Below are 17,670 nucleotides of genomic sequence, written 5' to 3'. Positions count from 1 at the left end.
ATTTCTAGTAAGTTTATATTGGTTTATACAAGCAGCTAAACAGGCTGGCAAATGTATTTGCATACAAAATCCCAGCATTAACAATGAGTCATCTGGGTTACATGGAGATAGTGTCCAGTATATGGCTATTTTTGTCTTCCAGAGTCCATCCAATAGCAAGCCTGAAAGCAGCGTGGACCTGAGAGGGGCCTGCATTGGCTGGGCCCAGGAAAAGTCCAGCAAAAAGAATGTGATTCATGTAAGTTACCAGAAACTGCAACAACCCTCTGTCACCCTAGGGCGAGCTATCATCTGCTGATAGCTATAGGACATTACAGGTGGCAGCTGTCTTCTCACCTCTGGTCCGTTCATGCCCCAGACCTGACATTGTCTGTCATTGATCTCAGGCATATGGGGACCCATGGAAATACAAAATGTACCTTTTTTGAAAGAAAACAATATACAGCCTCACAACATACATGTGTAAAGGTTGTAAGTGCTTATTGGTACAGAAGATATTTAAGATGCATTTTAGCTCATGTGATCATTTTCAATTTCAAAATTGTCCCAAAATTGTTGTGTGTCCTCTCAGGGGCCAACAGTAATTGGCACAAATGAATACAATGTATTTCTTAGCTGTTCATCTAATCATGGATTCGGTATGAATTCCTGACGGTCAAAATACCGACATGGACAAAATCCTGACAAGGTCAAAATCCCGACATTTAAAATTCCGACAAGGTCAAAATACCGACATGTAGAATGTACAGGTGAAAAAGTCAACATGACTTTCGGTCGACAGGTCGTGAGGTCGACATGGGTTTTTTCACTGTTTTTTGACCCGAATGTCATCAAGTCGACATGGACACAGTTGGAAGTGAACCGCAGCCCCTCGCATCGCTCGATATGCTTTGGGCAAGGTGCCTCGCTGCGCTCGGCACACTATTTTATTCTCTTACCACGCGCTAGTGGATGGTAGGGCATGAAATACCGCTTGTCGGCACATGTCGGGTCAAAAAACAGTGAAAAAACCCATGTCGACCTTGCGACCTGTTGACTAAAAGTCATGTTGACTGTTTCACCTGTACATTCTATATGTCGGTATTTTGACCTTGTTGGATTTTAAATTTCTGGATTTTGTCCTTGTCGGGATTTTGTCCTTGTCGGGATTTTGACCCAGTCGGGATTTTGACCCTGTCAGGATTTTGACCCTGTTAGGATTTTGACTGCATCCCCATTTAATCGGCTGGTGATGGTGATCATTATTTCTGTGTACTTTTCCACTGACCACACATGTAGATTTAGCCATGGACTTCTGGATTTGTTCAATTGGGCTATATTCTGCAAGCAGGCAGACTATTAGATATAAAGGCCTGTACACACTGGGCAACTTTTGGCTAAAAGCTGCTCAGTTTATTAATTTGAGAGGCTGAAAGCTGCCCAGTGTGTATGGAGCAGCAATGAGAGCTGATGCCGGATCCCACATCAATCGCTGGCCTGGCTGCTCATCTTCTGGTATTACCCACAGATTAGCAACGGAGAGGACGGCTTTTCATAGCATCCTGCTATGGATAGCCTTTCACCCCGGGGAAAAATCACTAAAACGGGCGAACGTGTGTATGAAGTGTGTATGCACTGAGCGATTTTAAGCCGAGCGATCTTCCCCATAATTGTTATTCATACACGCCCAGTGTGTATGGACCTTTAGCATTTGTGACCAGCATACGCCTGTTTTTACTGCAGGACACCTTTTAGACAATTAGCGGTACTTGTTTCCTAGCAGGGCGCATAGTGAAATCGCATTGCATGGCTTTTTGTGCCTTGCGATGTGTGCGAAGCGATCTCACTAGTTAATTTATTCACTGTACCCTGAGTGACATCGCATCGCAGATAAGATGAGATCAGATGAGATGAGATCTCAGTAGCTTATATGGTAAAACACCTAAAACAGCACCACTCTCCACGTCACCCCGAAGCGTGGCGAGCGCAGCGTAACGTATCCTCTGACCTTTTCATACCCCCACTATCCACGTCGGTGTGGAGTTGATTTTATATAGAGCCCGAAGCATGGCGAGCGTACGCGGATTACTTTACATGTATTACGCGTCCCCTCGCAGGGCTCGCCATGCTTCGTGTTCGGTGGCTCGCTGCGCTCGCCACACTATATAAAATCGCCTCCACGCCGACGTGGATAGTGGGGGTATGAAAAGGTCGGAGTATGCGTTCCGCCACCCCCCGCGGGGCTCGCCATGCTTCGGATGACGTGGAGAGTGGTGCTGTTTTAGGTGTTTTACCATATGAACTACTGAGATCTCATCTCATCTCACATATCACACCACAAAAAAGGGCCATGCGATGCGATTTCACTCAGGGTGCAGTGAATAAATTTACTACTGAGCGTACGTAGGAAATCTGGGTGCCCTGCTAGAAAACAAGTACCCAATTAGCTTTCACATTGTCTCACACCACGTACTGCTGGACTTTGGGACCTCTTCAGAATGTTGCCTATTGCATGACACACAGAATATTAGATATTTTTGAGTACATTGCACATTGTTAACTTATAGAGGCCTTACATCAAAACTATTTGCATATCCAGTGTAGAGAATAACTCTGAATATGAATTCATCTGTCTGCAACTAGTTTCCTGATTACCCTGCTGAATACAGCACACTGCTGCCTCTTGGGTGTGACTTGTGGTCATACATTATGGGAATTGCTATTGTAACCCAACCCAAAAACTGGCTTAAACCCAACTTAATGTATATGTGATGTGTGCCCTCTGCAGCTCCGCATGGTAACAGGCAATGAGTTCCTGCTACAATCTGACAGGGAGCCTGTTGTTCAGGAATGGTATGATGCACTGCAGAGAGTTATTGAGAAACTGGTAAGTTAATGCATGGCATCAGTATAATTATTAGTATACTACATCACCTAATTGTTACCTTATAATAAGATCTATGAATTTCAGGTTTTACATTTACTGCCTGCTCTAAATAACCATTGAAAGGACAGGTTGTTAACACTTTTGAAGTTTTTAGAGCATACTTATTATTATTACATGTGCTGGATTATCTCCTGTGACCTCTCATATTGTGCTATATGTTATGCAAAGACCCTGCCTCCGAGAACCAGCACCAGCGGAGGGTGTAAATTTAATACAGGGTCAGCTTATGTGTTTAGATTTGATAGTAAATAAATACTGTGTACTTATTACAGCTGCCTAATGAATGTTTATAGATCAGGGGTGGCCAAACCGGTCCTCGAGACCTACCAATGGTCCACGTTATCCAAATCACCTAGCTGCTGCACAGCTGTAGTCATTACTAATACCCCTTTTCCACTAGCCTACATAACCTGGGTTGAGCATGGAAAAACATGGGTTTGCAGGCAGTGTAAACACTCCCATATGAAATAACACAGGTTATGATACGACCCAGGAACCGTACACTGCAATGCAATTGCCGGCGCTAGCAGATGCTCTCATGTCCCAGCGCCGGCTCAGGCCCTGCTTCCAGTGACGTCACCCGTCCGGCATTATGCCAGGTGGGGACTCTGGTATAAAACGGGTCAAAAGCTGGGTGGCCCCTGGGTTGGAGCCGGGTACAAAATCCCAGGTGCGACCCGGCTTGTAGGTGTTAAAGGGGTATACAGTAACTGTCACATTTTCAAACATGCCGCATTCCTACTATACTGTAGGTCCACAGGCTGCCTTAGAGAAATGAATTGATGGTAGATGCTGAGGATAGGTTTGGTCCTCTTATAGATGGACTCAGCTAATATTACTATGAATATAAAATAGCTTTTCAAAACATTATGGATTTTACAGTGTTGCTTCAAAAACACATAAAAAACATATTTGTTCATCGAAATGTAACAGGTGCAGCAACTGAAAAAAATATTGTGCATACTGTGAATGAGAATGTAAGAATAAAGCAGAATAAGTATTATTATATGATTGTGTTGTGGTTTAGTTTGTTTTAAGCAGTATATTGTATACTGAATAGAGCAGGGGTTCTCAAATTCGGTCCTCAGGACCCCACACAGTTCAGGTCACCCAGCAGGTGCACTCATTACTGACTGACACATTTTAAAAGATCCACAGGTGGAGCTAATTATTTCACTTGATTCTGTGAGGAGATCCGCAAAACATGCACTGTGTGGGGTCCTGAGGACCGACTTTGAGAACCTGTAGAATAGAGTATACTGTAGGACATCTATTTCGTCAATGTGTCACAAAGCTCCCTCCACCCCCAATGTTGATGGTCTAACACAAATTGTAACTCATAAAAGTCGCAATTACATTTTGTATGTGTCTTCTTTTTAATTTAATTTACCTTAAACATAAAGTAAATGCTGCTATTGGTTGTAATAAATGACATTCCTAATGGCGGCAGCAGGAGGGGTATATGTCAGAAGTACAGTCCCTGATTCCCTGAGCTGGTGAATGCTGGCAGAGAGGCGCTGCACCTGACGGGGATACGCGAGAATCTCACGTGCACGCGCATCCCCTTCACTTGGCGGTGAATGGCGGAAACCGAGTCCGTCTCAGCTTCAGGGAGACGGGCAGATTTGGGGGTGGGGGTGTGGGTAGTGGCGGGGAGGCGGCAGAGTGGGGCTCCATCAGAAGCTCCCCCTTCTGGAGGCTGGTGGGTGGCGGCGGATTGCCATTCTATCGCCTGGAGCAGCTGTAATGAGAGCTGCTCCATCTGTACAAGTTTATATAATAATAATAAGGCATACACTGTATGTAAGGTTCTATAACACACCGCATACAGGCAAACTTTACAGAAGGTGACACCACTGACGCTGATTGGATGCTCCTTGGTCTAACATCAAGCTTATCCTTGATAACTATCTCATTATGGCTGTTGCTAGCATCACAACATCAATGGTATGTGGTAGGTTTCAACACAGAGAACCAGTTAAGCTGCAATAAGGAGCTGTGGAGAGGGAATGGTATGATTATCTGGAAGTCGTGGAAATGCTTCAGGGCAGACAGCGTTCCAAAATATATAAACTAGTCTATGCCTGTACTGTGCATTTCATTGTTATATACACTGTAGTTATTTGGTTATGGGTGTAAGTAAATAGCTAACATTTATATTCGGTAATTTATGAATGGTAATGAGCCTGATTGATCGCAAAAGCGAAATCTCACATGTGCAAAACCATGTGCACTGCAGTTGGGGCAGGACGATTTCTCCAGCCTACATCGCTTAGCATGCAGGCTAGGCAGAAATTGCTCTGTGTGTATGGGGCTTTAGATTTGGGAGGGTTATTTTGTTTCTGTGCATGGTAAATACTGGTTGCTTTACCTTTTTACACTGTAAATTAGATTATTTTTAGTTTAAACTCACCCCGCTCAAATTTAACTCTCTATGCAGATGTTACATCTGCCCCACCTGCAGTGCACATGGTTTTACCTACTGTACTTGAGAAAGATTTTCCTTTTGGGATCAACTCTGAATCAGTTTTCAATGATTAGAACTCATTTGATATATCATAATTCCTTTCCTTGTGGGTTGCTTATGTGCAAGTGATATGAGTGCTGGGGAGGATACTATCAATAGTTACAAAAAATTAATCTTTGTTGCAACATGTAAGGGCCGAGGGTGAGTTGGACATAAGCTTAGCATAAAATACATCAATTGGTTCTGGGTATGCCTAGAGTGCAGTGCTCCTTGCACATAGAGATATGCTGGTGTCCATGGGGACGATTCAGACAGACCTGTTTGTTGGACTGCTAGTGCTCACAGCCCAGCGAGCAGGTAGCCACCGCTTCCACTCCCCTGTGCACGGCACAAATGATTTCCTCCCTGCTCGCAGCGCTGAGTGAGCCATAACTCACTCAGTGTTACGAAGGCCATGGGGAGAAGGAGGCCGCAGCTGACGGCTGGAGAATGCCCAGAAAATGGTGGTGGCACCCTTTTCTACCTCCTGCAGGTTGTCAAACCCATGTTGACCTTGTCCCATGTCCACCTAGACACCTGTCGACCTTCACCCATGTCGACCTAGAACCCTGTCGACCTAGTTGCCTGCGGACCCAACGGTGTTGACCTAATGACTGTCGACCTAAGTCGGGTCGACAATACTATCCACACCTGTAACTGCTCTACATATGGAAAATGGAGTAACTGTCCATTCCTAGTATGCCTCAGAGGAGCACATAAAGTGCAAGTGCAATAAATAGGATTGATGTTACTGTCCAATTTAGTTGAAGACCGTGGACTTAAGGCCTGCATGGGCTAGGCCGAGTCACCGTCCTGAAGTAAGGGAGTACACTACAACTGTGGTCAAACAGAGTGGTTCTGGAATCATTTGGTGCAATTGGTAGGGTCCAAGTGGTGTTTTGAGGCTGGTTCGGATCAGTCCATAAAGTGCAGAGTGGGCAGGGAACCTGATGCGTTTTACCGACTCAGCGGCTTTTTCAAAGGTGTTCATGTATTTACCAGATAAACATGTAGTGGGTAGGTCACATTTATTGCTGAGGAACAATTACACATTTCTATACCTCACAAGTGTCTGCTCCATTCACCCATGCTTAGTACTCCCCTACCCATGTAGTATCAACGGAACTTAGGGTGGTGAATGAGGTTGGTTTGCAAAAGCAAACTCCTTCTTTAATGGACAAAACCATGTGTACTGCAGGTAGGGCTGATGTAACATGTGCATAACAAGTTACAATTGGGTGAGTTGTTTCTGTGCAGGGTAAATACTGGCTGCTTTATTTTTACACTGCAATTTAGATTTCAGTTTAAACACACTCCACCCAAATGTAACTCTCTCTGTAACATCTGCCCCACCTCTAATGGATAAATTAGATAGAGATTTTGCGAGCCAACCTGAATTAGGCCTTTAATGTCTTCTTTCCTTTTTTTGGGGGGTACATACATTATAAAAGCCTATAGAGGCTCCACGATCCAATTGATTCTCGAAACTAGTGCTGCTGGATCCATAACCCCACGTTTCCGCAGTCCACAAGAGGGAGCTTCTGCTTGCACCAGTGTATTGTTTTTCTTTCTTTTAAACTATTTCAAGTTTTATTGATACAATAAAATGACAACAGACAATCTCACGGCAGAGACATTTTGGTTTGGTACCGAGATAAAGAACTAAAAGAAATGATACATCAGATTACAAGCGACAAAGATGCACCGTGTCATAGTACACTGTGAACAGATGGATATCCAGGACATATGGAGCTGTCAATTGCAATAATATGTCCTAAAAATCATACTTGCTTTAAAGAACTTAACACAATACAAAATAAGCCATTCTAAACACAGTTTGGTGAGAAGGGATGTCAAGAAGGCGAAGCTCCTATATTCAAGGTCCCTGACACATCCATCTTGTCAAAATTAGATTCCCTAGTTCTCAAACTCGGACCCCACACAGTTCACATTTTCCAGGTCACTTGGCAGGTGCACAGATGCATTCATTACTCACTGACACATTTTAAAATATCCCCAGGTGGAACTAATTATTTTGATTTGAGACCTGCAAAACATGCACTGTGTGGGGTCCTGATGACCGGGTTTGCGAACCTGTGCCCTAGTACAGTGTTTCTCAACCTCGGCCCTCAGGGACCCCCAGCAGTGCACATTTTCCAGGTCTCCACACAGAATCACAGGTGAAATAATCAGCTCCACCTGTGATCTTTTAAAATGTGTCAGCGAATAATGAGTGCACCTGTGTACCTGCCGGGTGACCTGGAAAACTTGCACTGTTGAGGACCGGGGTTGAGAACCAAACATTACAAATTATTCACACAAAAACTTATTTAACTCACATGTACATAGTCTAATGTACATGTGAGTTAAATAAGTTTTTGTGTGAATAATTTGTAATGTTTTAAAACATTAAAATCTTTGAAGTAAGATGTTTGATGGAGTCCTCAAAGGGGGGTACTTTAGTCTAAGCATTCTCATTTTCTTCATGTAGGAGCGAGAGAATCCCCTGGATGAGATTATTTTGAGAAGGGCAGGCAGCATGGAGGTCCTGGATGGGAGTGGTGGAGAAGAGGACAGCCCAATGAAGTCTAAAGAGAGCTGGAAATTCTCATGTATGATGTAGAGAGAAACATTTACTGTTAATGCTGAATAATTAGAGATTTACATTATTCTTGCTTATGGAATGAGCCAGCAAGTGTTTATATTTATCATATATTTGCAAGTTTTATTTTGGCAAAAATGTGATCTTTAATCCACCATGTACAGTATACGGGAGAGCTGTGCCTCTCCCATATACCTTCCTTTATCTTTCTGTATTTAAAACTGTTGCTACCATTAAGCCTAAACACTAATCCTCATTACATGGAACAGATGTGTAGGTATATGAAGACACATCTGTATATGATGGCCAGGGTTCGGTATGATTTACCTACAATCAAAATCCTGATGGTCAAAATACCGGCAAGGTCAAAATACCGACATGGTCAAAATACCTACATCTAAAATATAGACAGGTCAAAAATTAGACACCTGTGTTTCATATTTTTTGGGGTCTGTATGTTGACATAGGTCGACATGAACCCCATGCTTCGAGCACAGTGCCTCGTCCCACTTGGCATACAATTATATTCCCCTTCCATGTCCACTGGGATGGTAAAGTATGTACAAGTCGGTTTCAATGAAAAAAAATAATTTCGGTATTTTGACCTTGTCTGTACTTTGACTGTCGGTCAATGGTTGTCGGGATTTTGATTGTAGGTAAATTGACCACATCCCGATGCCCAATGTGGTCTCTATCATCCTATAGCTGGCTTCTAAAAGCCTACAGATGTCTTTGTGCCCACTTATGCAACAAGATGGGCCCTGTAATTTGCTTACTATTACTTATTATTATTATTATTATTATCCTTTATTTATATGGTGATACAAGGGATCCGCAGCGCCCAATTAGAGTACATAAATAAATAAGCTAGACCGCACAAAGCTAGACCACACTACATGGTTTAAAAAGTGCCATTGCTATGCTGAACTCTCATTGGCCTGTTGTTCACCTCTGCAGGCATACACCCCACAGACCTTTGGGGCTGATGTATTCAGCCTTTAAGGGCCAGATGTATCAAGCTTCAAAAAGTGATAGGACCAGATGAAAAATGACAACATGAAGAGTGATAAACCACCAACCAATCAGCTTGTAACTGCCATTTTTCAAACCCAGTCTGTGACATGGCAGTTAAGAGCTGATTGGCTGGCTGTTTAACAATCTCCACTTTATCACTTTTTGTAGCTTGATACATCTGGCCCAAAAAGAGATAAAAGCGAGGGTGATAAACAGCCAGCTTATCAGCTCCTAACTGCCATGGTATAGACTGTTTGAAAAATGGTATGATGAGCTGATTGGCTGGATGTATATCACTCTTTATCACCCTCCTGTTTATCTGTTTTTACAGCTTTATACATCTGCCACTTTGTGCTTTACACTGTGCTGTGCTCTCTCCTGGGCTGCCCTTCATCCATTCTGCTTTCACATTACAAACCTGCTCAGACAGAAGAAGTGTATAGAGCAAGCAGGGGGGAGGGAGCACAGCAACGAAAGCACCAAATACAAAACTGTCCCTGTTTGCTAACAGAACTCTTTGGTGGCCATTTAAAAATGTTGCATGCAAATGTTCACCATTTACATGGTAGTATAACTTTAAGAGACTATGTGGCAGATGTATTAAAGGGGTGTAAAAACTGTAAGATTTTGGCAGGAGATTTTGACTAGATAGTCAAAATCTCCTAGAAGGTTAGCCAAACTCTCCCTATTCTCCTGCTTAGTCAAAATTGTCTAGCATAGATTGCTTAGTATAGATTGACTGTGCAGGCAAGGCAGTTTTGACTAGATCATAGACTACAATTATTTAGACAAAATCGCTTAGTCAAAATCTCCAGTGCATCTAGCCAATATCTATCCCAAAATTGCTTAGTCAAAATTGTCTATTAGCCAAAATCTCCCGTGTGTATACCCCTTAAAAGCATGGCTAGACATAAAACCTGGACTAGAAAAAGAGGGGGTTGTGAGAGGTGCGCTACTATCTATACTAAAACCTGGACTGTTTTTGGGGTGGCTTGAGGAGTCGGGACCAAGTCTGGAATCCACTGCCTAAGACTTGTTTAAATAGAATCAAGGTAATGCTTCCAAATGCACGGTCATATGGGCAAAATGTTTGTGTCTGATTTGGTTGATTTGCAATGTCACAGGATTATGATTACTGCAGAATTTGATATAATAATAATAATAATAATAATAATAATAATAACAATGCCACTTTGAATGTGTTACCTGCATCATTATGATTTTGATAGCCAATACCATTCCACCTCTGCAGTACCCTGGGTGAGCACTAATGTGGGCGGTGTGGATAAGAAGAAGGTAAGACATAGGTTGAAGAAAATGCTGATGAGGAGACCTCCGCTACAGACCCTGCAGGAGAAGGGGCTTATTAAAGGTTAGTTACTAAGTCAATCACTTCAAATGTAACTAAACCAGACTGAGGGCCAGATGCACTTAGCTTCAAAAGTGATAAAGTGGAAAGTGATAAACAATCAACCAATCAGCTCATGTCTGACATATTTCAAACCCAGCCTGTGACATGGCAGGTAGAAGCTGATTGGCTGGTTGTTTATCACTCTCCATTTTATCACTTTTGAAGCTTAGTGCATCTGGCACGATGGTATATATTTATCAAAGGAATATTTGCAAAATCAAAGCATTGCCAACATGTATGAGAGCGTCACCCAGCAGATTTCCCTCCATTTCTGATTACAGACACAGCCCCCATAGGTTTCCAGGATGCTATGATGCTAGTGTCTACCAAGCTTCTCATTTTGGAGCTTGACCCCGGTAGCAGCTTAATAGATGATATTTCCCCCCAGACAATGAGTATGCATAAGAATTTTAGAGTAAAGCAAAGCAGAGATATACAGAATCCATGTGATTTATTTTAAAAGTATATTTTTAGTATGGTCAGAATGAAGGGGGTCTCTTTTTTCTGCTATTACATTTTGTGTTTCTGTTAAACACTTTCAAAGCAAAAATGTATCTCTGATTTTTCAACAATAATAAACCTAAAATTTTGAGCTTAATTTAATTTTCTGTTGCTCTTTAGATCAAGTGTTCGGCTGCCGGCTGGATGCTCTTTGCTATCGAGAACACAGCACAGTCCCAAAGTTTGTGCGACTTTGTACAGAAGCTGTCAATGAAAGAGGTACAACAAACACCTGGTACTGTACCTTAAGGTGTCATTTACATATATATATTATACTCTCTGCATTTAGTACAGCAGAGGTGACAAAGAGGACTACAGGATTCCCCTTTTGGATTTCACCAGAAATTGTTCTCAGTAGGATTTATTTATATAACACTATGGCATAGAGGTTAGGTCATTTATCAATACAACATCTTTACAGCATACATACTATAGTTACATCACTTGTCAAAGGACGCATAAATAAGTCATACTTAACCATGATAATTAGATTGACATGCAGTTGTACAATATAATTCATTAAATGATTTAAAACGTTCAGATTTATATATACAGTAGAACTCAATTGCAGGGCAGTGGAGAGCCTGGCCAGGCCCAGGTACTTTTCAGTAGGCGTGGCTTAATGAGAAAGCTACGCAGGGGTAGGGGAACCACACTGAACCCTGTGATTATGCCATCAGAAGATAGCTGCATTATCGAAGGGCTCACTGCAGTGTATTTTTTACATTATTTTTATCACTTACCCCATTACAAGTATGGGAAATTGCATCTGATTACTAAAGAAATGGGAATTGAAGCAGATTTTTCATGAAAACTGCTCCAAAATCCCTTAATACATTTAAAGGGAAATGATACAGTAAAACTATAATAATTTGAAAAGATGTGGATTTGTAGTAAAATAATGATGACAAATAGGCCCCTAATTCGTAACTTTTGTCTTAAAGAACTAAGAGCTGCATTTATCAAACAATATTTGCGACTAAATCCCTGAAAACACCCCTTTTCATGGGTTAGCTGCAAATATTAAGTATCACCGTAATGTACCAAGGGGGGACCGCAGCAGGAATCTCTGATCCCTACTGCGATCCTCCCTGCACCGCCGCTGGGGATGCGAAGCTGCCCGATGTATCAACATCGAGCAGCCTGGCTTCACATCCCTGGGCTATCGCCATACTGAGATAACGATAGCCCATTGTAGCCTATGGGCTACTGATTGTACTGCCGCCAGGGCAGTGCGGTCAGTGGGGTCGGCAGGGGGTCATTGCTAACCGCACATGTGCAGACCCCCCGGCTTCTGACTGAGTGCATCGCAGGAATGGGCTCCTTTCGGAGCCCTGTCCCTGCAAGCGGGGGATGATACATCCCACCGTTAGGATCGTATTTTGCAATGCGATCCTGGGCGGTAATATTCCGTCCAAGTCGCATTGTAAATGCGATCAATGATAAATGGGCTCCTTAATCACCAGAATAACTCCAGCTTTAGTGTGTTCATCATTCTCTGTTTCTATCCTAGGGCTGGATGTAGATGGGATTTACAGGGTGAATGGAAACCTGTCCACCATACAGAAACTCCGGTTCATTGTAGACAGGGGTAAGTAGCTCTATGGGGAAGTTTGCTGGTTCATACTGGACTTGTATGAGAGACTGTGAATATGGCTTATGAGCTGGTGTTATAAGTCTGTTTGCAGTGATTACAATGTAAAAAGATCTGGTTTGTGGCTTCCCCCTTATATGTCAGATCCCTGTACTATTATTTGAATACCAGATTAATATTTTGCAATAGTCATACTTCACCCAAACCTTAAAGCAGACTGCACTCTACTTCCATAATCCTTTTAATTGATCAGAAGGATGACCTGTTATTTTACAGAAAGGGCAGTAACAACGGATGGACGGTACCTTTTCCCGGAACAACTTACCCAAGGTAGCCCTTTGTCTTGTGGCCACATGGCTGTGTATGTGCCAGGTTATGTGTCCAAGCATGTTGCCATATCTGCCATCCCCTTCTATGTCTGCCAATGTGTCTGAAGTTGCAGTGCTATTATTGGCGTTCGCTGCTCAATACTAGCTTTTCTTGTATGTTTGTATGTCAGTGCTTCTGACTAACCTCGTTGGCGCAAAGTATACGGCAATGCATGGTACATAATTAGCAAGGCAAGAAACAAGTGGGCTGTGTTTGTGAACGTGATGTATGCAATCCGAGGTACAATTATTGCCATTACCAACCAATACCAAAAGCTAGCTCCTCCGAACAGCACCAGAGTGCCCTGATTACTATACTGGTCCTAAATCTACAACATGTACTTTCATATATAAAAATAGATCTCAGAATCAATGAAGGATGTTGACAATGTGTAGTACAAAATGCATACACTGGTTAAGGATTTTTTTTTTAAATTACCTGTCACATTTCAAATGTTTTCTAAACCAATAGTTATGTAAATCTTGCTGGGAACTATGATGTTCCTCTATTGCCAATAAATGTCACCAAAAGCCAGTTCATAGTCCAATAGAGGGGCGTGTAACTCCTTGAAGAAGTAGACCACTGGCCTCCGCGCATCAGCTGTCAGAGGGAGGAAGGACTGAGGGGGCTCATGAGCAGGGGTTAAAGTGTGTGTGTGGGTGGGTGGGGGGGACGACACTGTGGAACTGAATTCCACCACCTGTAATGTCAACAGAAAATCCTGTCCCAGCTGCTTCCTTTTCTGGGACGGCATATGTTATGTCATGCCATCACTGCTGTTGATGTGAAAAAGAGAGGAGAGGAAGCTGCCAGGGGGAGGGGGGTGGGGTGGCAAAAGGAGAACTATTGCTGTGGACATAATGTGTATAAGCATTACTACTGTGGGCATTATGTGTAAGAAACACTACTGTGTGGCATACATATGTAAGAAGTACTACTGTGTAGTGTAACTTGAATAAGGGGCACTACTGTGTGTCATAATGTAAATAAGGGGCACTATTTTGTGGTGTACTATGAATCAGGGTCACTACATGTAGTGATTATAATGTTATTATAAATGTTTGTGCTACTGTATGCCATAATTTGAATTGGGGGTACTATTGTGAGATCACTGTCTCTTTATAAAGTTTGGGAGTTAGGGAACAAATGTTGTAGTTTGCAGTGGGTGCAAATCCCTGGTACTGGCCTGGGCTACTCCTAGTGAGGAGAGAGGGGGAGAGATTGGTAATGGGAGAAATTAGTTCCAACACCTCTCCAGGACCACTTTAAGCCCTGGACAGATCTTTCTTTACACATTTCATAGTGATTTTCTAAAGTCACTGTTGTGCTTGCTTACACGACTTGGTGGCCTACTGACATCACCAGCTGACATCACCAGATGTCAGCTGCTCGCCCACTTCCCTCCCAAGGGTGCACGCAAATCTAAGTGACCTGAAAGTCTCTTAGATACAGGTATGCCTGTACGTTCCACATCATTTGATGGTAGGCGACCATTGAATGATGTGGGTGTTCACCTACAGGTTGCGAATGGATATTTATGTTAAACATCCATTCGCAGGCCCTGCGTGCGAACACACACACTGCGTGGGGGGCCGGGCGTACCATCTTTTCCAGGGCGGGTTCTGTTGACTCGCAAGGGTGCGAATTCGCATCCGAGCCACTCAACCAGATTAGTGCGCTAATTATTAATATAACATTTTTAGGGCTCTTTTTAGTGTCATATTTATTCTGTCTGATATTACATTAGTAAGTTACTACAATATATTTTGCCTCAGGGCGCCTGGTATGGTCTCACTCCGCTGGTTCAGTAACGCATGACGATTAAGGAAATGAAAATTTGTAGCATTAAAAACAGCACAGAATTTTTATTAGCTTCTCTGCAGCGTTATACGGATTTTTAGAATGAAAACCAGTCGGCAGCTATAAAATCGATTGGGTTTGTGCCAAGCTCTGTTACAGGAAAGTTGCCGCAAAATGTGATGTAAATTGAATTTACAAAGTTCCACTTTTGCTTTTCATTCCACAAAATAGATATTATTTGTAGCTTATACATTTCTGGGCTTAACAAACCTGTCTTTTGGTGGGTATAAACAATTATAAAGCGCAATGGAATCTGCTACGCTATATAAGAAACTGTAAATTAATAATAAAGTTGATTGAAATTTCTAAATTTCTATCTCATGTTTGTTATAGATTGTATGCTTGCGAGCAGGGCCCGCCAACATTTTTAACTGTCTGCAAATACCCAGTTTTAAATAAGCCTGAACTAGAAGCCTTGACAAGTGGTTGTGAACCTGACTTCATTACTTTTAAATGTAGCTAGTTATTACTGTATATACACAATTGTATAAATAACATAATAAGTACTGTATTTCAATTTTTTTTATAATCATTGTTTTATGCATTTATATCAAAGGACAATGTCTATTGTCGATAAAATAAAATAAAAAAATGAATTCAACAGAAAATAAACAAATAAACTGAAAATGATTTACCTTTTACATTAACCCCTTCGCTGGTACTCCCGAGAATTTTCCAGGTTATGCTCCAGTGCGCAGATTGGCAAACCGGCCCGGAAAATTCTTGGGAGTGCCACTGCTTGTGCTCCCTCCTGCCGGGCAGCGCCTCTGAGCTGACCGATGAGATCAGCGCTGCGCTCAGCTTCAGCTGCTGCACATCTCCTGCTGCCCGGTCCTGCCTCCTTCACCGGGCTGTGTGCGGCATGACTTTGCTAACGTCACACTGCACACAGCCGGGTTGCCGGGGCCGGGCAGCGGGGGATGGAGTGCTCAGCGGCGCTGCCCAGCCCCGGGAAACGCAGTGGGCTTTTTTTTTAATGAGCGCTTCCAAAAAAAACTTTCCCAGTGGGGAGAGCTCCTTAAAACAAAACAAAAAAACTCCACTGAAGGGGCTAAGGGTGGGATGTTCAAACATCCGCAGCCCAGCTCTGCCCCCCTTCGCCGCTCATGCATAATTATCGCATATGCTCTAACATGCGGTGAGAGTCAGCGGGTCAGTGCGGGGCGGCGGTGGGTCGCTTTAGAAGCCCATAGGCGTCTATGGGGCATCCCGTCGTGGTAACCCAGCGGGGGATGCATCCCAAAATTAGGTAAAAACCCGATAACAAGGTTTTTACCGCATTTTTAGTTTAGAGAATCTCCGCCCAAGGCTTGTCTATACTTTGCTTATAATGGCATACCATGTATTTTTGAATTCTACAGAGGAGAAGTTAGATCTGAACAGCAGCGAGTGGGAAGATATTCACGTCATCACAGGTGCCCTGAAGATGTTCTTCCGTGAACTTCCTGAGCCGCTCATTCCTTTCAGCATGTTTGATGAATTTGTATCCGCAGTTCGTAAGTAGATCCTATGTTAAAAATAGCAAAGTAATAAATCCTAACATTACATAGATGAAATGAGACTCCATAAAAAAGTTTGATATAGATAACATTGTGTGTATGTTTATTCAGCTGCAAATAATAGTTCACAGCAATATTCCTTCTAATGGTAATATCTGTCTATGTTTCAGTGAGGCAGATACACACAAGGGTATAAAGTGAGGCAGATACACACAAGGGTATAAAATGTAATATAATATTAAATATATTAGTAACTAAGCATCACAACATTAAAAAAAATATGAAGCACTATGGGGGTTATTCTAGTCCATTCTTTCTGACAAAATCCTTCTTAGATGGACAAAACCATGTGCACTGCCGGTGGGGCAGATGTAACTTGTGCAGAGAGAATTAGATTTGGGTGGGGTTTTTCTTCAAAGTGAGATCTATATTGAAGTGTAAAATCATGCAGTCAGTATTTTCCCTGCACAGAAACAAAATAACTCACCCAAATCTAATTCTCTCTGCACATGTTACATCTGCCCCCCTGCAGTGCACATGGTTTTGTCCATCTAAGAAGGATTTTGTCAGAAAGAATGAACTAGAATAAACCCCTATATGTCCAATAAGTCTTAAAATAAAAAGTAATGGAGTACAGATGATATTCCATTGCACCAATATAAACGGCAGATCATTACACCTATAGGGGGTTATTCTGGTTCACTGGCAAAGGCAAATTCACTCTTTAATGGACAAAACCATATGCACTGCAGGTGGGGCTGATGTAACATGTGCAGAGACAGTTAGATTTGGGTTGGGTTTGTACTTCAAACTGGTATCTATATTTCATTGTAAAAATAAAGCAGCCAGTATTTACCCTGCACATAAAAACCCAATTCTGCACATGTTACATCAGCACCACCTGCAGTGCACATGGTTTTGTCCATTAGAGAGTGATTGTGCCTTTGCCAGTGAACCGGAATAACCCCCTTATACTGTAAATTGCAGAGCATTACACCCATACAGATTACAGAACAGTACACCCATATACATGGCAGGACCTTGAGCCCACATACCCAATACTATTGGGGGATCCAGAAAACGATGAACAAGGGGGCTTTGTAAACTGGCCTGTTTTGCTAAGAGGGTGTGTGGGGATGTGGTTAAATCTGTGAGGAGGACTACGGCAATACACCCATTGTGCCACTGTAGAGCAAAACTGTGGGGGCTATGCGTCATTTGACAGCCTGTTGCATTGCTCGGTAAGAGGTATGATAATTCTATACAAGCTAAATTGTCGCAGCTTATAGGATACCGCCCATAGACCATCCTCAGACCAAGTTACTAATCTTTGTAAATCCACAACTATTGAGGTACAACATTTACAATATCCTAGTAAGACAACAATA

The 17,670-nt window shown here is 42.5% G+C and overlaps 1 protein-coding gene across 4 annotated transcripts in view; it reads left to right on the top strand.

The window, feature by feature from the left end:
• ARHGAP9 (Rho GTPase activating protein 9) overlaps nt 1-17,670 on the top strand; it is a 113,310-nt gene that overhangs the window by 75,364 nt on the left and 20,276 nt on the right. For 3 of the 4 annotated variants that reach the window (XM_083169379.1, XM_083169381.1, XM_083169382.1), the window contains 8 exons: nt 143-238; nt 2,768-2,866; nt 7,924-8,044; nt 10,301-10,420; nt 11,081-11,179; nt 12,474-12,551; nt 12,831-12,884; nt 16,145-16,279. In XM_083169379.1, coding sequence (XP_083025505.1) covers nt 143-238; nt 2,768-2,866; nt 7,924-8,044; nt 10,301-10,420; nt 11,081-11,179; nt 12,474-12,551; nt 12,831-12,884; nt 16,145-16,279 — 802 coding nt within the window. The remainder of the gene's footprint in view (nt 1-142; nt 239-2,767; nt 2,867-7,923; nt 8,045-10,300; nt 10,421-11,080; nt 11,180-12,473; nt 12,552-12,830; nt 12,885-16,144; nt 16,280-17,670) is intronic. The other variant, XM_083169380.1, reaches the window with a different exon arrangement.

This window comes from Crinia signifera, chromosome 2 (genome assembly GCF_055691185.1).
Source record: "Crinia signifera chromosome 2, ASM5569118v1, whole genome shotgun sequence".
In the NCBI taxonomy this organism is placed as follows: Eukaryota; Metazoa; Chordata; class Amphibia; order Anura; family Myobatrachidae; genus Crinia; species Crinia signifera.
Note: the sequence above shows the minus strand (reverse complement) of the source record. Positions and strands in the feature narration are given on the sequence as shown.